Genomic DNA, 19,191 nt, shown 5'->3' with positions numbered 1-19,191 from the left:
TGCAGCCTTGGGACCACAGAAACTCGTCTTCAAACAGTAAGATGCAAAAAACCATAAAAAATACATGTAAAAACTGTTAAACACCCATTTTCCCAGGCCTTCATGAAAGCCAGAGCCAACCCTGCACAGCCCCCCCAACACCCAGTCAGGCCCAGAGCAGCTGCCCCAGCTTTCCCTCCTCTGTACCAAGGTCAGGGACCCAACCTGCTGTGACCTCATGGAACACAAACCCTCAAGGATGGAAGGCACACAGATGGCAGCACAACAGGTTTTACCAATTCACACATTTGTTTTAGGATGTTAAGATTTTTCTCTATTTTAAAATGTGGCTGTGAAACCACAAGTGTTGCTGTTAATTAGTGGTAAATAATGCACCAAGTCAGTGGCATTAACCAGGAAAGGTGCAAAACCCAAATCCACATGAATATACACACAGCAAAGAAATTATAGAAATATATGACTTGAGATGTGCAAGAGGTATAACAGAAGTAGTCAGGACATTTTTACACCACTATTTATAAGTAGAATAGTTTTACAGAACTAGTTAATAAAAAATAATGCTTCCAACCATAGAAAATTTAATTTCCTGCTGTGTTTGGTATGCAGCTAACTTCAACATCACCTGGGACAGAAATTAAATAGAACATAGATTTGGATCCAGATTAGGACATATTACATGTGAACATTTCCCCCTTTTTCTGACCCAGAGACCAGGCAGGTTTAACAGCCAACAATAAATGACACTTGCTGCTCTCACATCAAACAGTGACACTGCACCTCAGTGTTTCAGGAAAAGCAAGGGCTCAAAATGTGGAAGCTGAGGTACAAGTCAGAATTTACCTTCTTGTAGAGGGACAGAATAAGTAAATAAAGGTAGTATAGAAAGTAATCTTATCCCCTATAGAGTTGCAGCTAGGTTAATTATTAAACATTAGAAGCAGGCCTGACTTTAATAGGCCAGTAACCAATAAGAAGAGTGCTATAAAAGAGTGGATTGGTTGGTTGAGGGGACTGGAGTCAGTGGCTGCTGTGAGGACAAGGAAGAGTCAGTGCTCTGAGGAGCTGACTGTGAGAAACATCATGGAGGCACGAAACTCCAGCAATATGGAACCTCTGCAATATAATGACAATAGAACTCTTGCAATGTAATGACAACACCTTCTGGCCAGCACACCTTACATTATTAATGCCATTCCTAACACACAATTTAGCCAAAGTTTGTAAACTTTATCTACTCGATCTAACCAAAATCTCCCTGAGTTCTGAGCGACCCAAGAGCTGGAACTCCCACTCCTCTCCAAAATGAAGAGGCGAGACACAGAGCAGAGTTTACCCCGGACTATTTTATTTACAATATGTACAGTTCCTACAGAAAACGATTGCTCACAGAGGATTTCACACAGCAACCCCCCGGCGTGGCTCCGATGGGCGCTGCCGCCTGCAGCCAGCGCAGCCCCGCGCTCCGATTGCCGGGAAGGGTGGGGACGCTGGCACGGGGACACCGCTGGCACAGGGATGCTGCTGGCACGGGGACACCGCTGCTGGCACGGGTGGGGATGCTGGAGGAGCCAGAGGGCAGCAGCTGAGGTAGATCCGGGAAGCGGGAGGCGCTCGCTCTGCTCGTCCTGCCCGGGCGGCTGTGCCAGCCTGTGCCAGCCTGGGCGGCTGAAGGGGCTGGGGCTGGCTGGCACTCTCTGGTCAGCAACTCTCAGTGCTGTGATCTGCTCAGATTTCACAGAATGCTTTGGACTCCTTCAGGATAAAAGGCACTATGTAAATCTACAGGAACCACACTGTTTTGGTAGGGAGAATTCAGATGGGCTGTTAAAACGTTGCTCTGATGCTGTGTACAGGAGATTACATCCTTATTGCTTAACACTTATATTACCATTACCTTAATTTAATGCATTCACTGTGTATTATCCAATAATTCCAAAATTTAAATAAAGAAATGGAAAGCATGGCAATTTTGAAGAATGTATTCTTGTAATTTTTTTAATGAACTACACAAACATACTGCACCTGAGAAATCCTCCTGTCCTCCTCTTCATAAGTGTTTCCACATTTCAGTAACAAGTTACTTGTGCTCCAAAACATTTTTTTTTTTAGAAAATCCTTCAGTAATTGAAAACTGCATATGGAATGCCTCAAAGTATGGACATCACCAAAGTAGTGTGGGAATAGCACACATACTGAAGCATATGAAATCCAGTCATCTAAAACCCAAAAGGCACCCAAAATCTACTGTTAGTGGCTTTTTCTTCTGAAATAGGAAGGATTGTGTTTCTTAAGATAGTCCCTAAAAGCTGCCACCATCCCATAAATGAACGTGAAAACTTAGTGACATTCAGATACAAACTCAATTTCATATCAGTCTCAACAACACTAAATATAATTAGGGCTTACTACTGCTGACCAGAGGCTCTGATTCACAGGAACAGTTTGGAAACAAATCCTGACATGTACTGAAAGCCTGTAGAGACAATCCAAGTACCAGTAAAAACAGCCCTGGGATGGTGCAGTTGTCACCAGCCTGTGGAAATGCAAAGCAAAGGAAAGCTTTCTCACTTAAGGCATGCCTGATAAGCACTTCCCTCTATGCTAACCTACACACACAGACAGCAAAACAAAAGTAAACAACTAGTTTGCCTTGACTGAAAATAAGAGACAGTTAAAAGCACTGCAAGATACAAACTAAAAAGAGAATCAAACATTCCTAGAACTTGCACCTTCTATTTTGGTTTGAATACAGGGAACACATTACAGAGGGAATCTATTACTCTATGAAGAGACCTTACCTTTAGAGACTCCAGATTTCACTTTACACCATTTATAATATTAGACTTGAGAATCTGGACCACAAAATTTTTTACAGGCAGGCAGAGTCCAGTCTACCACAAAGACTCTACTACAAGCTTTACAAACAAACTAGTAAAATAATTTTTCCATTTGTCTTTTTTTTGTACATGTCTCCTTTCCTGGAAAACCTTTTATTTGTTAAGCTCAAATGAGACTAGTTAGGATGTAAAAAAACCAAACCCCACAAAAACCTCCAAACCCCAAAACTATTAAACAGAAACCCCCACAAAGTTCCCCCAAACAATGAATGAGGATTATACAATTGTCAACACTTAAGGAAAAAGAAAACCACACCTTTAGCAAAATCTCATGAATGAAAACGTTTCCTAAAACTCTATTTCCAAGGAGAGGAGAAATCTTCTTCAATGTCCATGTCATCACTCATCAAAAAAAATTTTATAGAAAATTTTATTCAACATACAACATTTTCCAGCAAAAAAAGGCAATATACAGGAAGAGGAGTTGTACACTGCGGCTACAGAAACAAAATAAAATACTGGAAAAGAATGTAAAATTAAGTGTGAATTGCTGATTCTATCTTTACTGCACTCAAAACTAGACACGCGGCTGGCATTAGCTCCAAAGAAAAGGAAGCAGTCTGGGGGCTGAAATAAAACTACACACAATGAATATCAACATCAGTGAAATTCACTTGCAGACTCACCCAATAAAATTAACCTCCAAGTGTTAAATTGTACATGTTCATTCATTAAATATACAATTGCTTTTTTCGGTTTTTTTCTTCTTTTTTCGTTTTTTTTTCCTCCTTTTTTATACAAAGTCAACAGCTTACTAAACACTAGTGAGCATGCCCTCTGTGCTAAAAGGCTAGTTCTTGTGTTTTCCCCATCTCTTCCCATGGTAACTAAATTAATGATATTTATAATCTTTTCACTTGCTTTTGCCAACTTTTGAGTGTCATTCTATTTGCCAGGAGATGGCATAATCAATTGCAACAGTATTTCTCAGTGGTTGGAAATTTCATAAAAAGACCCAAATATCTCTTTTTAGGACTCGGGGCATCCACTTGGTAAAACGGGATGCAAAGTATTGACTAAATTAAATGAAAACTAGTTTATTAAAAAAGATTCTATGAAGCTGGAGGAGACAAAAATCCCGAATAAGTGCCAACAATGTACACAATAAAGTAGAGATTGCTATTTATTGATGATGTGAGTTTTTCTTTTGCATTTACAAATGCACAAAAATGTCATTTAAAGTATAACTGAAGGAAATAAATCTGATGTGAGTCTAAACATAAGACTTACTAGCTGCAGTGATGGTGAACACCACATGGGAAGGGCAGCCAGTCAGCTTATGCCATCTATAAACGTACTACAGACAAATAATTTTGCCAATGTCAACTGTTCTACTAAACTCTTCCCTCATTATGCTGACAATTGCCTTGCATTACGTTTACCATAAAATAACTCTCATTGGCATCCAAGCTTTTATAAAAACACCTTCATTTTGCTCAAAAAGGGCAGTCAATAGATACAGAGAAGCCAAACTGAACAGCCTCAACAAAATAAAATTAACATCAGCAGCAAATCCTCTTGCTGAAGACTTCAGATATAGTGCACGTGTACCAAAGTCCTACAGTTGTTAAAAAGGTGCACACACACACTTATTTTTGTCCCTTGCCTTGACAATCTGGTTAAGTAAGTCAGTTATGGATTTTAATAGCTTTTTCAAGGTAAGTGTAGCGACTTCTCTTTGGGGCTTTATTGAAATGGTCAAGCCCTAGCCATGGCCTTGGATGAGACATGTTGCCTAGAAAAGAAAAGAGAAAAAAAAAAATGAAGTTTAAAGAATAAATTGGAAAAATGTTTCCATTACACAGCCTAGTGCTGCGTGCCCTGCCCACAGTGTGCTGGGAATCAGAAAGGGCAGAGCAGTTCCATAGCCAGAGGGGCAGGGTTTTCCTTCCAGCAGCACATTCACAGCTCCTTCTGCAGCAGGTCCCTGCTTTTTGTCTTCTTCAGTCACCTACAGGACTTTACAGCAGTGAAGGCTGTGCTAAAGCAAGATAACCATGTCATGGCCAGAGGCACATCACAGTACCAGCTCTCACCAAAGTGCTGAGCCTGTTTCACACAGGGAGGATCTGCCACTGAAACATGACAACCAGCAGTATTTACCATAATCTCTGCTATCCCTATCACCTACTTTAACTGGGAATATCAGTTTAATTAATGTAAAATGTAAATAATGCTAATTAAGAAATCATGAAACTGACACCCCTCTTTATTTTCTAAGAAAAAACCTTAGTCACTTAGATTGCAAAGAAAATATACAGATTTTTTTTCATTTGTTCAACCCAATATTATTTATTCTACTGCTAATTTTAATGAAAAACCACAGTCCACATACTTTTATTGCAAATGGGAGAAATTCTCTTTTAAGATGTTCTCAATGCAGAGCATCCAATGTTCTTTGAAGTGAAATGATAAAGGCAGAAACTAAAGAGGCCCCCAGCAAGGAAAGTACATTCTACATTCAAAGCCATCAGCTGCAACCACTAAAGCATAAAACATGTGACCTTGTTGGTTGCCTGCATCTGCATTTTGTGATATATTTTCTTCAATCAAAATTATTTTGGTTTTTTTTTTTTTCTTGTTTGACATAATGGTCAATATCAAATTAAAAGAGAACTGGCAGTCTTAGTGAGAGAATTTGAATGTTCCTGAAGAAAGAAATGAGATCCTACATGGTTGGTCATGTAGCTATAGTGATGTACCTTGGCAACAGCAGAGGGACACTACTGACATCAGCTGTGCCAATCAAACTGTGCAATGCCCCAGCTTTGGTTCCATCACTCCAGTGTGTGCTAAAATTTGGCATTTGTAGAAATTATTTCTATCGAAGTATATTCTATCACAGGGGTGAACTCCATGAACTCTCAAATTAAAACCTTTTGCTCTCACATTCCCTATAACTCCTACAAACAGTTCAAGTTCTCCCTTCTCCACATTCTGTGCCTTTGACGTGGTCACCTGGTTGGTTTTTCAAGCTGTTTTGGCACCACTGGCTCTGCCTTGCTCACCAAGCCCAGCAGTTCATTGCAGACTATTGCCTTTCCCTCCCTGCCCAAGGGAGATGACTCCCAGAATAAAATCAGGACTCTGCCTGGATCTGTCTGTGGAGAAATGCCCACCTCCAAGCTGACCATCCAGAGACCCTCCACCAGTAGGGCCCAGAGGTGACTGTGACACACTCCTGGGCTCTGGGGTGACTCGTGCACTCACAGCTCTGGCAAGCCAAAGCCTGCCTGTGCTACCCACACAACAAAAGGATTGTTTGCTAGGCTCCTGCAAGTAATAACACAGGTCTAACTCTCTGCAGGTTTTGAAATAAATGGACAGTAACAGGAATTCTTTACAGTTGTTACATCAATCCAGAGCACAGCTGGGAAAAACTGGAGAAAGCTCGATCCTAGCAAAACCTACCAATAAAAATTAGCATTCCTAATTGTTAGAAAAATAGAACTGCAGAGAGTCAGTGCAACTCACAGAGAGGAACACTCAGCTAAGCAGGAAAAAGAAATCCCAGTGAATTCAAGGGTTTCAATGGATCCCTGACTGTGGATGCAAAGGTGCCATTCCCAAACAGAATTCTCCAAAGAGGAAAAGGAGAGATTTGGATTTAGAAGCACTGCTGCAGGTGGCCCAGAGGAGCTGCAGCTGTCCCAGCCCTGGAAGTGTCCAAGGCCAGGTTTGATGGGGCCCTGAGTGACTGGTCTGGTGGGTGGCACCCATGGCAGCAGGGTGGAATGGGATGATCTTTAAGGCACCTCCCAGCCCAACACATGCTATGGCTATGAAAACACTCCTGTGGTGGAACTCCTGGAGGATTAACCTGGTTTCTCCCATGTGTAAATGTCTAAGAAAACAAAGGTTTAAATGTCAGTCAAGTAAACAAGGTAGCAGCCCATCCAGAGACAAATTTAGAATGGAGCTGAATTTGTACCTTGGTGACTCATTTCTTATGGAAAAAAAAATTAAACAGCATCTAATTGACATATTTAATGTTCTTGTTAGAATCTTCAGATTCATTGAGGATATGAAGAATAAACAAGAATCAAATATGCAAGGGGGTAGATGGACAATAAAGACAAGGTGCAACTGATGATGTAAAGTGTGTCATACTGACACTGGACCCATTTGGTCATTCAAATGCAATCTTTTCACTCAAAAGGAAACAGATTATATGTCTATAAAATACATTTTCTTGGACTAACACATTCATATAACACTGCTCAGTGTGCACATTGGTGTCAATAAATACTTGCTTGGTCACTACATCTAATGTATGTCATGCAGAAAGAACAAACTCTCTGTATCCTGAGTTAAGGATGAACACATCATAACAACTGGCAGGGCAGCTTCAGCAGGCCAAAAGAAAAGTGAGGTTGTCTAACAAACTTACCAGGTTGGGACTCAAAATCTTTCAAGTTCACTTCATACTCATCTTCGTTGAGATACTGGTGTCGGCCCATCATTACAATGGCAAATTTAAACTATGCAAAGAAAAAAAAATCAAAATACAAGTGGTAGGATATGACACTAAAATTAAGTCTTCAAGCCTAAGTTCACAGTCTGACTTTCAGCTGGTTATAAGTAGAAAACTTGTAACTTCAACTTATAACTTTTCAACTTCAGGAATTGAAGAAGGCCAATTCTGGTTAAAACCCTCATCAACAACCTGGATAACGGGACAAAATAAATGCTCAGGAAATCATGAACCCATATCCTGGAATACTGTGTCCAGGTTCAAGCCCTCCAGGGAAAAAGACAGGGCAACACACTGCAGCAAGTGCAGCAACAGTCCAGTGAGGCTGTGAGAGGACTGGGGGGAACCTGGCATTCAGGAACCTCTGGGACATGGGTTCTGCTCAGCCCAGAGAAGAAAAGGCTGACAGGGTATCTACAGTTTTCCACCACCTGAAGGATGGTGCACAGGAGCAGGCTCTTCTCAAAAATCTGCACAGACGCGACCTCCACAAGTTGCAAAATGAAACATTCTGATTATGTGCAAGGAAAGCAAAATCTTCCCAGTGATAGTGGAAATAATCTAAAACACAGTGTTCAGAACAGGGCAGAATTCCCACCCTTGGGAGTTTGCAAAATGCAACTAAAAAGCCCTGCACAACCTGACTGAGTCACGTTTTGCTCTGAACAGGAATGCGATGTGGGGGCGGCCTCTAAAGGTCCCACACCAGCTACACTTTTCTGGGTTACTTTGTTTTGCAGAATACCTCTCTTGATGCAGTACAGAAATACTGATCCTGCCCATTCTAACTAAGTAGTCCTAGAAAAAGCATTACTTCAGTCAAGCACCTGTTCTATCACACAAAATCAACACTTATCCCAAGTCTGGGGTGTTCCAATCTACTACAATAAACTCATTTAGGGTTTACAGTCAGCAATAAAAACTCTCCCAATTTGAAATTACCTTCTCAAATTCTTTTTCTTGTATGTCCAGCATTGTCTGAATTCGCTTCATAACCTCTCTGAAGTGTTCACCCTAATAATTACAAGAAGATTTTTAATGTCAAAAAAATATAGGAAAAAGAAAGGAAGCTGTTAGTATTTCCTGCTTTAAGCCTCATTGAAATAGATTGCCTCAATGTTATTTACAAAATTAGACAAGTGTCAACATCATTCTCTACAATATGGAACAACAGCAGGCAACTTGCTCTACATTCAGGAACTTTAAGTTTTATTGATTTATCATTATGCAAACTGCCCCATAAATTGCTCAGGCACTGCCACTGATATGTGCAAGTCAGGTTAAAGTTAAATAGCAAAATCAGAAAATTAGCAGCAAAATAGGAATTTGTAAAAAGATCTCATATTCTTGCTAGGCTTGTTGCTACTTTTTGTAGTATGTTTGTGCTCCCTATGTAAAGTGCCCAAAAAAGTGCCAGATACTCTCAGCTTAAAGATGAATAAAATATATTAACTGTCATAACAAGGAAATGCAGAACAAATGGTTTTCACCAAAAATCACCAAACAAGTGTTACTCTTTGATCAAAAAAAAAAAAAAAAGGAAATTAGTAAAATTATAATTTTAGAAGTAGAGAAATATGGACACATTTCTTGTTCCCAAATTTTTAAAGTAGGTAGTTTTCATACAAAGTATCCTACATGAACCAGAAAAAGCTTAGAAGGAAATCACTAACTGCTCCCAGAAATACACTTTGATATTAAGAGAATCAGGGTGACATTCAGCTGGAGCAGCACCACAGGAAAAACTTGAGAATTTAAATTAAGCTTTCAAAATTAGCTTTTGTTCTTGTACCAACTTTCAGCCCTAGAAGATAAAGCACATCAAATTACAGAAGGGATGAAATGCAAAGTCATCTCAGAGAGTGATGGAGAAAGCAACTCCATTTTCCATAATCCTGTCTCAGTGAGAGCAACCATGGCAGGGCCATTTTTGCCAACAACTCTGCACTGCAGATACTCAAGTGTTGCTGGAAATAGGGTTCTGGTTTGTTGGGGGGCTCTGCAGGGGGCAGGGGATGGCAGCTGCTGCCAAGTGACAGCTTTCATGGTGTTCACAGGCTCACTGAGACACTGAACAACGTGGGTATGCAAAAGGAACTGAGCTGGGAAATGGCTGAACCATAAAAAGACACAGATAGGGCAGAACCTTTGTATTTTCCTACTCACTTCATACATTAATGCATTTCTTCAACAGCATTTATAGAAAACATCATCAGTATAATCCCACAGGAGAAAAAGGAAGGCATACTGCACCTGGTGTATCCTCAGCAAGAATGGAATTCCAAATGTTCCAAAAACCTCTTTGTGGAAATGTGCCACTGTGATTAGCATCTCATTTTCTTTATCTATATCTACCTGGTCCAGAGGAATTTCCTAGATCCAGACAGAGAATTGTGACTCCAATCAGTAAACTTCCACAAAAAGAAACGAATGCTTTGAAGTTATTTTTCTAGTTATTAAGCATTATTGATGTACTGTTACTGATTCCAAACAATTCTATTCAAAAACAATTAAAAGAGCCATGTTGTTTGACAGAGTCTTTTACCAGAGTCCCTCATCCCTGGCATGACAGCACTTCAGCTTCCCCTACTCAGGAAATATTCTCCTGGCTTCCCTGAATGGCTTTTTTGACAAGAAATCTTCTATCAGTGCAGAACTAGCTGACAGTAACACAGGCCTCTTGCCAGCTCCTCATTACAGTTTACACTGGAAACTTTTTTTTCCATTTCTGATCTTTGAAGCAAGTTAGTAGATCTAAATGATGAGATGTTTAAAAAGAAAGATCACATGTTAAGTATCATATTTGCTTCAAGAACCTCAAGTGTAATAGAAAAGGAAACAAAACTTTCTAGAATATTACAGTACAAAAGTGAGTTCTAAGTATAAACACTTCTATCATGAACTCTGAAACAAACCTTGGAATTACTGCCAAGACATTCAATGTCCTTTGGACAGGCTCTTGCAAAGTCTTCAGTATTGTTATAAAATCATTTATAAAAATGAAATAATGAAACCATTGTAGGGAAACAGATGGAACAAAGGACGATCTTTTTTAAAGCATTATCTTAAAAAATACATATAATATTATCATGTAATCTTAATACAAAATCCCAGTATTTGAAGGTCAGCACCCAGAAAATTACCAGTTGAAAGAGTTTTCTCTCTTCAAATCAGGTTTTAAAGTTCTCTAAGACAAGCACAACTTACCTCTATTCGAAACGTTCGACTTGTTGCAGGTGACAAACACTCCAACAGCTCATCCTCCTGATGGACACCAATTATTTTGTAACTTACAATTTCTAGCAGCCTTAAAGATAAACAGAAAAGGCATTTTTAATAAGTGAATTTAAAAAATTCAATGCAACATTTCTTTCTCAAATTTTTAAAGAGATTGGTGTAGAATGTACACTGATGCTGCTATTGTATTTTTAAAATTCTAAATTCAATCTTTAGTAAAAATTAAGCATTAAAGCCATAAGAAGTTAAATTTTCTGGCTCATGGCAAAAAGCCAGGATGTGCCATTACAAAATATAGGTTTCTAGTGGAGATTATTTTATATATCCTCTTTAAATGGCCTCACTTTTAACTCCTGTAACTCCTGAGAAGTGAATAGCATGAAATGCTTGGATTTGAAACAATTAAGTCATGACTAACAAATGCAATTGATGAAACTCAAGGATGTAAAACACAAAACAAAAAACTGTGTAAAAATTATTTTTATAGCTAAGAAGAACTCTTAACAGTGGCAATCTGGAAGATTTTAACACAATATTACATTTAATCTGTTAATAATGGTATCTATAGTATTTTAAATTCTACAGATACTTTGGTGCATAACGTTTACACGGTGACATAGAAGAAATGAGTCTTCCACCTTTACCTTAATTTCCCTGAACCTTTTTCAGAGAGTTCTACAACTTTTTTACATTCTTCTAACAGGTCCCGCACACACCCATGCTTATCTGGATATACTGTTATTTCCTGTGGAATTTGAAACACAAAAATCATTAGAAAATCTGAGAAAGTAAACAACCACATTAAAGCACAGAACACAGCAGACTGTTCTCCCTAACCACTCATCTTGAAAAGATAACTGAAGTCAACACCTATGTCATCTTCAACATTTTTGTTAAGAGATCTGATTTTTTTTTTACATTTTTTGTGCTCTTTGGGGTTTTTTTTGCTGTTGGTTTGTTAGGTTTTTTTTACATCACGTACAACTTTGTTCTAATTCTGTACTCCTCAGAGGTAGACCCATAACCACAGCCATTCTAGCTCTGACACAGAAATGACAGCAAGTGTGTAATGGCTTCACTCACCTCTTCCCTAAACTGGCTATTTAGCCATATGCACTTAAAACTTCTTCTGTTTTCAAAATCAGTTATCTTCATTTTGAGCTAAAGAAATAAAAGAAAAACACTTTAGGCACACTTTGAATAGGCCAGAATTATTTTTATAACTCACCCCAACAAAAAAGAGAGGACTCTTACCTGTTGATAGTAGAGTTTTTTCGGTTGCCTAGGCTTGAAGAACTGCAGAAGATCTCTTAAAGTACCTTCATAATTATGTCTAAGAGGATTACCAGGGCCATCCCTATAACTACAGAAAGAAAGAAAACATGTTCTTAAAATCCATCTCTTCAAAATCCATTACTGCTCAGCAAATTGAAGCACCAAGAACATTTTTATTACTGTCTTCCAATTTCACATAATTGCTAACACAGCCTAAGCAGCACAACACACAGAACTTTAGTGAATTTTAAAGACAGCTAGGCTGTGGGAACAGAAAACCATTCAGGGTGTGTGTTAACTCTCCTGGATGTTTACAAGCTCACTGATGTCAGTGCTACAGGCTGCAGACCTACATTCCTCTGAAATTACTGGCATAGCAGCACATGCTCTAGATTGTGAAAGGTTAATTTGTGGAGCCATATGACACTGCAAATTCCACAGTGACCACAGCCCTGCAAACTACAAAGAGCTACTCAAATTCTCACTGATGATGAAGGGAGATAGCCTCAGGTAACTAAAGAGCATTTACACTTGCATGAATACAGAAAGCTCTAAGTGTATGTGCCTTATTCCTGAAGCACATACACAGAGCTATAATACTCCACTTTCTGCTCTAGTTTTATACAGATTCAAGTCTAGTTTTACACAAACATATGTAAAACCACCACTTTAACCACAAATATCCCTTTGAGCACCTGAGAACTTCTTAGATTGTTGTCATCTTCATAAAACCTCATTTGCAGACTTTGAGGGAGGAGGGGAGAATTCAGTGAAGTAACTCCTGCATTTAAACTTGTAAAATCAGCAAAAATACTGCTTTTATGTGCATTTGTTTCTGCTCTCCTCCATTCTAGAAATCCGCATTCACTGAAACAGCACTTGAATTAGCTTAGCAATTTATTCTACAGCATCAGGCTTTGAAGTAATTAATGATTTTTAAAATGACATTTACTAGAACTCTTCTAAAACATGCAATTCTTTGAGGCTCTAGAGACAGACATAGCAATACTTCAACTGTCACAGCAACCTGCTGTGCTTGCCAGAAAGGTAACATCTTACTGGTACAGAATTAGTTAATGACCTGGAAAAGGCTAAGTTTTGAGGAGCAGCTTAGACACAGAATACTAAGGAATTTGTTTTACTTACCCTTGGGACTTGAAAAATTGTAATAGCATTGGATCCGTGTTAAGTCTCTGAGCGACTGTCTTTGCAACCTGAAAATAAATTTTGGTAAGTTCTGAATTGTTTCACACAGTTATGACATTGCTCTACATCATACAGTCATTATTTTATGAGACTATAATTTCCCTGACAGAGCAGAATGGTCTACAAAGAAAGAATCCAATTATCAAGTAACTCATTATTAATAAAACTGAGGAGTTTATAGTATTTTTTCCCACAAGCCTTAGTGGCTTCCTTAAAATTTTTCATTTAAAATGAAATCTACACAATGCAAAAATGTACACAGACAGTTTAAGAACTTTTCTAAAAGTATGTATAATGAGTTAGTGCAAAAGTTACTTTCCAAACAAAGAAACAAAAGAGAAACAGGAGACATGCCTGAAAGTAATTCATCCTATTGGATAAAGTAACAACAAAGCCTGGGTCATTGGGGATGGTTTTGTCACAGAAAATGACATCCACACGGTGATAGAGGTCTCTGAAGTATTCCTTAGCTGTGGGGAGCTCGCTGTTATCGTTTTCTGGGTCATCCCTACAAGAGGAAACAAATGGTGATACCATTACACATCACATTGTCACACACACAGGCAGTTGGGGCTTTAAGAACATGTTCTACAGTGAGTCAGCAGCAGTGGAGAGATACAGAGATGAAGTTTGGAAACCTGCAAGAGCCACCAGTGGCACACAGTAGGACTGGTGCAGTCAGCAGTGACCCAGAGCCTGCCCTGGCTGTGTGCTGCAGCCCCTGCCTGCTCTGCTGGGCTCCTGGGGCTTCACAGCAGCACTGCAGCAGGAGCTGGCCCTCCCTCCCACCCTGCCACATCCCTGTGTGTCTGTACTAATGCTGCACAGCTTTCCCTGAGCCCCTGTATCGGTCACTTTGCACAGAGGACAGATGGACGGCATTCCCTGGCACACAGAGGCAGAGCAGTGGGCACAGGGGCTGGTTTGGGTCACTCCTGACTGGTACCCCAACTTCTCTGCAGAGAAATAGCACCAGGGTACAAGCTGTGCACTTACCCAGGAGTCAGCAGCCAGCCAAGGGTGCATAACACCAACTGGGTCAACTGGGACTGCGAGTTCCAAGGCATGACATGAGAAATACATTCATCTCACATAATCTGGGGTAAGAGTGCTGAAGATAGACTAGCTGGCTTCCACCCACTGTCAGCCCATGGAGAGAAACAGAGCAACACAGTTGGGTGTGACCATCAGGAGTGAGAGCATAGAAATGCTGATTTATAGCCCTGCCAAGCTTATGAAAGATCCCTTCATTGGACACAAGATGCAGGAGCTCCCCTTTTGCCTTGGAGAAATCTCCGGCTGAAGCACCAGTACACCTACGAGTGGCACGTGCTCAGGCAAACTGGGAGCATCTCACCACTGCAGACCAGTAAGGACCTGACTGTGAGCACAAGGGAGAGGCAAAAAGGGGAAGCAGTTCAGTGTAGTTCTGGGCTGAAAGAGCTCCAAGAGCCTTGTCCAGTGGCCATAGTATCTGAAATGCTGGAGGGCTCTTCTGTGTCTGTGTTACAGTGGCTCCAGTACAAAGCTGCACAAATCAGATGCACTGCTGAACACACTCTGGTAATATTATGAGCTACTTTAGGTTATTGGTTTTCTAAACTAGGAGGACACCTTTTCCTTAAGTAATGTGGCACATGATACTCAAATAGCACTGATATTTGCTCATTTCCCCTTTGAATAAACAAATGAGAAGTGCAGAGAACACATCTACTATTGGAATGTAATACTTAGCTCTTGATGAAAGAGCTTAAAGGAAGTTCAGCTTTCAAAAACCAGGTGATAAGATTGCAATGAGGTGCCCCTTTAAAATACCTACTTCTGAAACACTATGATGTCACCATCCATGAGTTCATCGAGAGCTTTATCAAGAGATACATCATAGTCTTGAATCCTTTCTGTTAAATTGGGTTTAACTTCCTACAACAAAAACCAAAAATTATTGATCGCAAAATAAAAGACATAAATAAAGATCACAAATAAGTCACAATAGTGAAGAAATCATCAGCTAAGGTAACCTGTACATTCTTTCAACTGAAACAAATGGATAGATATGTATCTATTCAAATCCAATGCATGTATTATTAAATATCTATATGCATATTACATATTTATGCTTTCAGGCTGACCTCTGGGCTGACCCAGGGATAAAAGCACCTGTGTAAACAAACTGGAATGGCACTGTAACCTTGGCCTGCCCAGAGCAAGGAGTACAGCTTTGCTTTTTAGGACAGCACTGTGTGTGCTGCCCTGGCACCACCAGGGAGAGCAGCAGGACTGCTACCAGAAATTGCAGCAAAAACCAAATTGCTTGTTCTTACTCTAGCAAGGACTTGGCCTTGGCAAGATCTGCATCATCAGCGCTCAATAAATGTAGCAGTTTTGAAGAGTCACTGCTTGTGTATTTGGGCAGAAACAGCCTAGCAGATTTTGTTTCCTGATTTTGGCTTGGGGAAGGAAGGAAGGAGAAGCAACATTTTCTCAACTTCACTAAGGTGGGAACTGAAAACACAATGGCCAATAATTAAAGCAGCATCAGCTCCTCTAACTCAGCAACACAGGTTTAGCACAACAAAGCTGCTCATATAGGACCCTCATGGAGATTTTTTTTTGGGTTTAAAGCTTTACACTTTTTTCTGTTTAATATAAAATCTGTTTTGAATTTAACTCTCTGCTGCTACTCTTTTGCAGCACTGTAGACTTCAAAGTTACAGACTACAGTGCTGATAATTTATAAATTACTATTGTTATGAGCAACTTTTTTAAATTATTTTTTTTTCTTTATAGCATGCAAAAGACAAAAAGTTACAAAAAGTTTATCAATCCAAACCTCATAGAGGATAAGGTTAGTTTCTTGTGGAAATCCTGCTCTCTCACACATAACTGGAAGCAAGTCACCTGTTGGAGAAAAAAGAAGGAATGTGAAATGTGTTGCACTAATTGCTAGTTAGACCAACCACAGAAAGGAGAAAATCCCTTTCTTTACCCTGGGTAGATGGTTCTACAATGCCTAAGAAAGAACCTTCCTTAAGTTTCCCTTGCTGACATTCAACCAGACACACATTTATGGTTCCTTTCCACTTCATCTGAGCCACAAAAATATGTGCAAGTTCATTGAAAATCCAAGAGATTAAATAGCACTGCTCCTTCCTCAGAAAAAAGGTTTAATAACTTTAAAAAGAAAAAGACAGCTAAAATACAAAATTAAAAAATATGTATAAGTTAACAAATGAGATATTCAAAACAAAAAACTAAAATATTTTTAGTCAGTGGGTATTTGCTGAACTCCTTAAATGGACCTATATGAAAATCAAGGCTCACATGTAATTCAGGCTGAGCAGCTGCTCAGGCTGCCATAGTGAAAGGTTAAAGAAGTTATATGAAAAGCTATTGGGAGGGAAATATCACATCCCAAAGCTTTACAACAGGTCTGAAACAGCTGTAACACCTGGTGAGTGCAGCAACAATGAACTGTCCACCTGTGGGATTTTCAGGCTCAGACCTGCAGAAAATGTCACTGACCCCACATGGGGAAGAAAACTCTCAAGTGCTGGGTGAAATAAGGATTTGCTTCTGTGGTGTACCTTTGGTTTCAGAGATGGAATTATTATTATTATTATTAAAGGAAAAGTATGTGTCAATCTACTTGAAAAACTTCAATGATCACAATGAAATTGAAATTCAGAACTCACGTATTTTACAGGATATAGGGGTGTAGATATGTCCACAATAATTCAAACTCCTAGTTTTCGGATCATACATCTTCAAAAACAACATTACATCATCTACAAAGTAAAAAACAAGATTTAATTTTAAGTAAGGCTTGGGGAGGGGGAAGGAGATCACCTAGATGTTTTTATTTACACAGTAACAAATATGTGTCTATTAATTCAGTGCCCTTAAAATATAGAGAGAAATTTATTCAGTGAGTCTATAAAAACATGCAAAGCATGCCTTCCACTTCAAGAGAAATGAAGGAAAAATTGCATGAGAAAACTAATTTCAGCACTGTAGTGGTTTGATGGATACATCAATGACATTGTTGAAAAAAAGGAGTGCACAGTGTTTTTGGAGATACACCCAAAATGAAAGCATTTTGTATTTTAGAAATGTTTAGCCCGCATGCTTACGATCTTTATCAAATTTGGGTAATGTTGCTCCAGTAGCAGCCATCTCTGGATCTACTGTTTCCAAAAATATTGTCCATGGATTCTCATTGTCACTGAGCTCAATCATCTATGTAAAAAGAGAGAAGAAAAAAAGTCTCTGAAGAACCTAATACAACCTGGTATCAGCATTTTAATCAGATACAAGAACTTTATGAAATTGGACAAATGGGATAGGTGTTTTTTTAAGTTGTGTTAAAGGAAGTTCATGAAATTTATTAAGACAAACAAATATGAATATAAAACCACCAAAAACTTTGATGAAGCAGTTTTTACTTAAAATGAACCCACTTTATCTTTCACAAGTTTACCTACAGCTATGTTTATAATGGCAAGGACATGACTTAATTTTAAAACAAAAGGAAGGTGAAACCATTCTGTGGTATTTAGACACATTTTACATTTTAAGCAATAGAATTCCTTAAACCCAGAGGGTTTGCCCCTTTTGTCAAAGGGACATTTCTGTTTTAATCTAACATAAGAAATCATGGTTACACCTTTTTTTCCACAGCAGAAAAATCACGCACCAACCACATTTCTGCTTCCTATCCAAATTAATCCACTAAACACCAAGTCTTCCCCAAGTATCAAACTTCACCAGATATAATGAAATTAATTTCAAACCAAAAGCCTGAAAAACCTTATGTCTCAAAGTTAGGTATTCTTCAAGAGAACCAAGAATAACAGGAGATGTTAGAAGTAATATAATCTGTCAGTGACTGCTTACCGTTTTATTGCCATCTGCTTCATTATCTAACATTGCAGGTCTTTTTGTTCCATTACTTCTAGCTTGCATTGGCCATAATCTGATTTGATCCTGGGGAAATCCCTAAAAAATAAAAATTGTGATATGAAACTAAATGAAAACAAGAGAAAAATAGGCTAAGATGTTTTCAAGAAACTCAAATAGATCTTGTGTGTTAAAGAGTTCTAAATTATGATTGCTGTCAATATGTGGAGAAGGAAAGAGCTAGAACACAACCACAACGTAACAAAATAAATACATGCAGGTATTCAGCTGCAGAAAACTCACCATTGTTTGAGAGAGGTTTTGAACAAATTCTGTAAGTGTGGAGTTTTTTAATACTTTGAAAACAGTGTATTTCACTTTTTCTTCATCATACATATCATTGCCTTGGTGACCACAGAACTGATCCTCTGCCACTATCTGAAAAATGACATTTAAAGGTTACTTTTCAGATTAGCCCAGGTAATACCTTCTCAGGATGCTTTACTATGCAACCTCACTGGCCCTCTGGCACAGTGCTAACACAATTCATGTTCTCAGGGAGCAAATTTGCAAGTACACAGATTACAATGAAATTAAACAATCGTGATTGATAATCTCATCAGTGCAAGTAATTAAAATATATTAATTCTTACAAATCCTGAGCAATTAAAAACCAGTTGTGCTTAGATCCCAAGTCTTGGAACGTGCTCTAACAATCTTGGCACTTGGAGAAAATAAAAAGGCTACATAATTCTGTGACTGAATGCAAGGAGGCCACTGAACCCTCTCCCTGTATTTCCCACAGCTCCCCTGCACTCTCTGGTAACAGAAGCACAAACAGTGCAATGCTGCCAGTGTCCCACTGCAAACTCAGTGCAAATGCAGGGCAGAACAAGCTGGACTTCACCAGAATCTCTGCTTATCAACACCAGAGAGAACAGGCAAGGAAACATGGAGGCACATGGAAAATGGGTTCTATTTCCCTGTGCCAGATGGGCTCTGGAAAGAGCCATAAACAGGGTTCCTTAAGGCAATTCATAACAATCTTGTCCATCTGGCTTTTCCAAAAAGATAATTGCAAATATAAGCACTCTCTCCTCCTGCTTCTACTTGATGAGCTCCGTTTGGCAATAGTCCAGACCTGCAGCCTATGGCTAGATACATTCTAATTTTAGAAAATAATTCCTGAAGGAGATAAAAGCGCAG

At 39.1% G+C, this 19,191-nt stretch overlaps 1 protein-coding gene across 2 annotated transcripts in view; it reads right to left on the bottom strand.

Moving 5' to 3' along the window:
• Positions 1-4,002: 4,002 nt before the first annotated feature.
• USP7 (ubiquitin specific peptidase 7) overlaps positions 4,003-19,191 on the bottom strand; it is a 68,029-nt gene continuing 52,840 nt past the window's right edge. For both annotated transcript variants that reach the window (XM_063171093.1, XM_063171094.1), the window contains 16 exons: positions 18,289-18,423; positions 17,983-18,084; positions 17,220-17,325; positions 16,782-16,874; positions 15,920-15,987; positions 14,909-15,009; positions 13,444-13,597; positions 13,030-13,097; positions 11,863-11,971; positions 11,692-11,769; positions 11,253-11,353; positions 10,579-10,678; positions 9,625-9,744; positions 8,314-8,385; positions 7,288-7,378; positions 4,003-4,632 (listed from right to left, as the gene is read on the bottom strand). In XM_063171093.1, coding sequence (XP_063027163.1) covers positions 4,526-4,632; positions 7,288-7,378; positions 8,314-8,385; positions 9,625-9,744; positions 10,579-10,678; positions 11,253-11,353; positions 11,692-11,769; positions 11,863-11,971; positions 13,030-13,097; positions 13,444-13,597; positions 14,909-15,009; positions 15,920-15,987; positions 16,782-16,874; positions 17,220-17,325; positions 17,983-18,084; positions 18,289-18,423 — 1,605 coding nt within the window. In that variant the 3' untranslated portion in view covers positions 4,003-4,525. The remainder of the gene's footprint in view (positions 4,633-7,287; positions 7,379-8,313; positions 8,386-9,624; positions 9,745-10,578; positions 10,679-11,252; positions 11,354-11,691; positions 11,770-11,862; positions 11,972-13,029; positions 13,098-13,443; positions 13,598-14,908; positions 15,010-15,919; positions 15,988-16,781; positions 16,875-17,219; positions 17,326-17,982; positions 18,085-18,288; positions 18,424-19,191) is intronic.

Source organism: Melospiza melodia, chromosome 18 (genome assembly GCF_035770615.1).
Source record: "Melospiza melodia melodia isolate bMelMel2 chromosome 18, bMelMel2.pri, whole genome shotgun sequence".
NCBI classification, from domain to species: domain Eukaryota; kingdom Metazoa; phylum Chordata; class Aves; order Passeriformes; family Passerellidae; genus Melospiza; species Melospiza melodia.
The sequence above is the reverse complement of the archived record's forward strand: the minus strand, read 5'-3'. Positions and strand labels throughout refer to the sequence as shown.